Source organism: Zingiber officinale, chromosome 7B, assembly GCF_018446385.1.
Source record: "Zingiber officinale cultivar Zhangliang chromosome 7B, Zo_v1.1, whole genome shotgun sequence".
In the NCBI taxonomy this organism is placed as follows: domain Eukaryota; kingdom Viridiplantae; phylum Streptophyta; class Magnoliopsida; order Zingiberales; family Zingiberaceae; genus Zingiber; species Zingiber officinale.
Window position 1 is genome coordinate 73,337,076 of NC_055999.1, and position 5,789 is coordinate 73,342,864.

The window sequence follows — 5,789 nt, forward strand, 5'->3', positions numbered from 1 at the left end:
CCATCTTTCTGTAAGGACTCTTTGCCCACCTTTTCTTCGTTCTTTTCGTGCTTTTCTTCGCATTCTAGTGGTGCTATGCTTCGCTGGCATTGTTTCTCACTTCTTCTTTATCAACCTTTCCGTTTTTCTTCCGCGTTCGCTCTTCATACTGTTCCAGCGATGGCCAACACCTCTCAGCCCTCTGAACTCACCCCCGACCCATGGTACACGACCATGGAGTCACGGTTCAACGCGCGGAACGCGGAGGGTCTGGTCAATGCCTTTGACCTTCCTTTTGCTCTCGAAATCATTCTGGCCTCACCTTCCGACGGACCACACAAACCGCCGCGCGGCATGATTTGTTTTATCCGCGATCAGTTTGTGGCGGGGCTGCACTTTCCTCTCCACCCTTTTATAGTTGAAGTCTATAATTTCTTTGGCATTCCGCTCAACCATCTCGCACCTAATTCCTTCCGCCTTTTGTGTGGAGTTGTTGTGTTATTCAAAATCCACAACATTCCCCTCCGTCCGGAGGTTTTTTACTACTTCTATTACCCCAAGTAATCCGAGCTGGGCACATATCTGTTCCAGTCTCGGATCAGCTTAGTCTTTTTCGATAAGATGCCCTCCTGCAACAAACATTGAAAGGAGTACTTCTTTTTCCTTCGTCTCCCCGGGTGGCTTCCTTTTATAACCAAGTGGCGGGTCGGACCACCAACTTCTCCCGAGATAAAGAGGTATAAGACCCGGCCGGACTACCTCTAAGTTGCAAATATGCTGGCCGACCTCAAGCTCCATATCAACAAGCTTTTACCAGAAGGGGTGATGTACATGTTCGGCCTGAGTCCGAGCCGAACCAAGCTTCCGAGCAGCTTTGGTAAGAAGTTCACTTGTGCATTTACCTTGAGTGTAACTGATTTTCTTCCTTTTCTTTCGCAGCAAACATCGTAATGGAGTCCGTGCTGTTCGGGATCCTGAAGAAGAAGGCTGAAGTGATCGAGGCTGCAGTGGCCAAAGAAATGGAGCGACTAGACATCGCTCCGGTCGGCTCTCACGAGGGTGAGAGCGAGGCGGGCGCTGGGGAGTCGGCCGCTCAGACCTCTCCCGCGGAGTTAACGGGTGGAGCAACTTCTAGCAAGGAGCCTACCGCTCGGGAGGGGGACTTTGAGCCAGAGGATGATCTACCCCTTAATCGGAAGAGATGCAGGATGGAGACGCCTCTGCGTTCGGCCACCTTCGTAGTACAAGCATTCGAGCGGACGAGGGATCTTTCTCCCATAGACAAGGCTCCATCAGTTGAGGCCCTCTCCTCCGACCGGACACCCTCTCAGTTAGAGGTGCCGACAGACCCCCTCGAGGCGGTGTCGGTCAGCTCCTTGCCTCCAGTGCCTCCAAGGATTCGCCGCTCGGGCATACTTTCAGCACCGTCTGACCAGCCGTCCGGTCCTTCGATGTCAGCTCATACGATGCCAAGTGGACGTCGCGTCATAAAGGCTGTCTTGCGCCTTCTGACAGAGGACTATATGGCCGAATCCGCTTGGCCGATGGCTCCCGAACACGTCATCATGATTCGTGGGCCGCTCGCCAAGTTATGGGAAGATGCGCGCGCTCGCGCCGCCGCGATGTGTCCCGGTCAACTGGGCGACAGCTACCTGCAGCATGGCACCGGGGTGAGTCTCTTGCAACTTATTCACATGACTTTTCCTCTCGGTGCTTAATAACTTTGGCCTTTATCAGAACTGGGTGGAAAGCGTGGCCATCTCCGACCGCCTGGCGATGTTAGAAGAAGAGCTGAAGAAGCTCAAAATTTCCTGCGGGCCATCCTCCTCTCAGGCACCATCATACGCCAAGCTGCAGAAGGAGCTGACGAAGACTAAAGAGCTTCTTGAGGCCGAGCGGAAGAAATCTGCCTATCAGGCATTCATGTTAGGCTAGCTCGAAAAGCAAGTCAAAACCTATGACCACAAGATAGAAATGGTGACCAATCGGAAGAATCGCGCTATCGCCGATTTAGACGCGAAGAATGTTGAGGCTCGGGCCCTGGTGCAGCGGGTGTAGGAATTGGTCGAGCTGCTGTATGGAAAGAAAAAGGGTTGTTCGGCGGAGGCGGTGGCTGTCAAGGACGAGCTGAAGGCCCTCTAGGAGGCCCTCGATGCTTCCCATGCTACTTTCAAGGAGTACCAGGAGGCCGAGCCGAGCCGATTCAACGTGATGAGGTAAAAGTACATCCGCTCGGACAATTTTGTTGAAAAGGTCTGCCACCGGCTCGTTCAGCCTTTGAATTGGCTATCACCGCCATGACGGATTACTTGAAGGCTAAGGGTCACCTTTCGGAGTCCTTGACTATTCCCGTCCGGGAACACGCGGCGCTCCTCAGCGGCATGCCCAAGGATATTTTTAACTTTCTTGAATGAAGTATTTTTTTGTAATCCTACCGATCGGTCCGATGACCCCTTTTTGTTTAATGAAAATTTGCTCGTGTTTTGCTGGCTCGCTTTCTCTCGTCAACATAAATAATCGTGGATCCCGAGCGGGCTCTATTTCAGTAGGTCGATTCTCTCCTTATCCTGGCCTTTAATAATCGCCGCTCATCCCTCGTTGGGCGTTGAGCTTCAATGTTGCCGTTGGGCGATCATTGGGCCGGGGGTTTATAATCACCGGTCCGACCATAGAGTTTAACGTCGCCGCTCGACGGTCTTCCGAGCGGGGTATTTATGGTCGTCGCTTCGACCCTAGAGTTTAACATCGCCACTCGATGGTCTTCCGAGTGCGGTATTTATGGTCGTCACTTCGACCCTAGCGTTTAACGTTGCCGCTCGACGGTCTTCCAAGCAGGGTATTTATGGTCGCCGCTTCGACCCTAGAGTTTAACGTTGCCGCTCGACGGTCTTCCGAGCGGGGTATTTATGGTCGCCGCTTCGACCCTAGAGTTTAACGTCGCCGCTCGACGGTCTTCCGAGCGGGGTATTTATGGTAGCCACTTTGACCCTAGAGTTTAACGTCACCGCTCGACGGTCTTCCGAGTGAGGTATTTATGGTTGCCGCTTCGACCCTTGATTTTAACGTCTCTGCTCGACGGTCTTCCGAGCGGGGTATTTATGGTCGCCGCTTCGACCATAGAGTTTAACATTGCCGCTCGACGGTCTTCCGAGCGGGGTATTTATGGTCGACGCTTCGACCCTAGAGTTTAACGTCGTCGCTCGACGGTCTTCCGAGTGTGGTATTTATGGTCGCTGCTTCGACCCTAGAGTTTAACGTCGCTGCTCGACGATCTTCTAAGCGGGGTATTTATGGTCGTCGTTTCGACCCTTGAGTTTAACGTCGCCGCTCGATGGTCTTCCGAGTGGGGTATTTATGGTCGCTGCTTCGACCCTAGAGTTTAACGTCGCCGCTCGACGGTCTTCTGAGCGGGGTATTTATGGTCGCCGCTTCGACCCTTGAGTTTAACGTTGCCGCTCGACGGTCATCCGAGCGGGGTATTTATGGTCGCCGCTTCGACCCTAGAGTTTAACGTCGCCGCTCGACAGTCTTCCGAGTGGGGTATTTATGGTCGCCGCTTCGACCCTAGAGTTTAACGTCGCTGCTCGTCGGTTTGATGGAGCTCGACCGTTCGGTCGAAATCGGTATACCCTTGTGTTTTGTGATTCCATTCCTGCAGCCAAAGGGTACAGGAGAACGAAAACATGCTTAAATGATTACATTGGCCCACCTTTCACACAGCTCGGTATGGCTAGAGATGATTAGCGCTCCATGGCCGTTCCAGCCGTCGTCCGTCTTGATATTCGAGGTAGTAGGCGCCCGATCGGAGCTTCTCAACGACCTTAAAGGGACCAACCCATGGGGCCTCCAGCTTACTAACATCATCGATCGGCTTTACCTTCTTCCACACCAGGTCGCCGACCTGGAACGCTCTGGGGATTACTCGCTTGATGTAATTCTGCTTCATCCTTTGCCGGTATGCCATTAGTCGGACGGTTGCTTTGGCTCGCTCCTCATCAATCAAATCCAGCACCAGCTGCTTCCGTTCTGTGTTGTCCTTGTCGTAGCTCAATATCCGCTCGGACTCCATGCCGACCTCGATTGGGACGACCGCCTCTCCTCCATATACCAAGTGAAATGGAGTAACGCCTGTTCCCTCCTTTGGGGTCGTGCGGATGGCCCATAGCACACCCGGCAATTCATCCACCCAGCTCCCCCCTATATGGTCGAGCCGAACGCGAAGAATCCGAAGGATCTCCCGATTGGCGACTTCGGCCTGCCCATTGCTTTGGGGATATGCTACGGAAGTGAAGTGCTTCTGGGTGCCGTACCCTTCGTACCATGCTTGGAGCTCTTGGCCGACGAACTGCCGCCCATTGTCGGACACGAGCCGGCGGGGAATGCCGAACCGACATATTTTGTGTTGCCAGATGAACTTTTTGACCATCTGCTCGGTTATTCTCGCCAGTGGCTCGGCCTCGACCCATTTTGAGAAATAATCCACCACTACCAATAAGAACTTCCGCTGTCCGGTCGCCATGGGAAAAGGCCCTACAATATCCATGCCCCACTGGTCGAACGGGCAGGATACCGTAGACGCCTTCATCTCCTCTGTTGGCCGATGGGAGAAGCAGTGATGTTTTTGGCAAGAAAGGCAGTTGGCGACGGTTCGGGTGGCATCTTCTTGAAGGGTCGGGCAGAAGTACCCTACTAACAGGATCTTCCTCGCCAGCGAGCGACCACCCGGATGTCCTCTGCAAGATCCATGGTGCACTTCCTTCAATATATATTCCGCATCCTTTGAGCTGACGCACTTTAACAATGGTCGGGAGAAAGCCTTCTTATAGAGCTGGTCCCCTATGAGGGTGAACCGACCGGCTCTTCTTCTCAGCAGCTGGGCTTCCTCCCGATTGGATGGTGTAGTTCCAGAGCGCAAAAATTTCATTATGCCTGTTCTCCAATCGCTCGGGAACGTGAGGCCCTCCATTCTGTCGATGTGTGCTACCAAAGATACATGCTCGATCGGTTGCTGGATGACAACTGGCGATATTGAACTCGCGAGTTTAGCTAATTCGTCTGCCACCTAGTTCTCCATTTGGGGAATCTTCTGTATGACAACTTCCTCGAAGTTGATTTTGAGCTTCTCGAAGGCGTCCACATAGAGCTTGAGCCGTGCGTTGTTTATTTCGAAAGTTCCTGAAAGCTGTTGGACGGCGAGCTGAGAGTCCAAGTAGAGGACCACTCGACCAGCCCCCACATGTCGAGCAGCCTGCAGGCCGGCTATGAGGGCCTCATACTCAGCTTCATTATTTGTTGCTCGGTAATCCAGCCGGACAGACAGATGCATCCGCTCTTCTTGAGGAGAAAGTAGGAAGATACCAATTCCACTTCCGAGCCGAGTGGATGATCCATCCACAAATATTTTCCATAAAGCTACGGGCTCGGGGTTCTGTACTTCGGTTATGAAATCTGCTAAGGACTACACCTTAATTACTGTTCGAGGCTGGTACTGTATATCGAATTCACTGAGCTCGTTTGTCCATTTGATCAGTCGTCCGGATGCCTCTAGGTTGAGGAGGACTCTCCCTAGAGGGTTGTTCGTTAAAATGATTATCGTGTGGGCCAAGAAGCAAGGTCGGAGCCTCCAAGCAATGAGGACTAACGCGAAAGCAAGCTTCTCAAGACCAGTGTAGCGGGATTTGGCATCCTTTAGAATGTGACTCAGAAAATACACCGGTTGTTCTTCGCCGTCCAACCGTACCAATGCCGAGCCAACAGCATGCTCAGTTGATGATAAATAGACGCGGAGCGGCTCGCCAGTAATTGGCTTA

The 5,789-nt window shown here is 52.7% G+C and overlaps 1 protein-coding gene across 1 annotated transcript; it reads right to left on the minus strand.

Annotated features, from left to right (window-relative positions):
* Positions 1-3,709: 3,709 nt before the first annotated feature.
* On the minus strand, positions 3,710-4,048 carry LOC122004437. Its single transcript, XM_042559327.1, has one exon. It carries the CDS (start codon positions 4,046-4,048, stop codon positions 3,710-3,712), a length of 339 nt encoding a protein of 112 aa, XP_042415261.1.
* Positions 4,049-5,789: the final 1,741 nt, after the last annotated feature.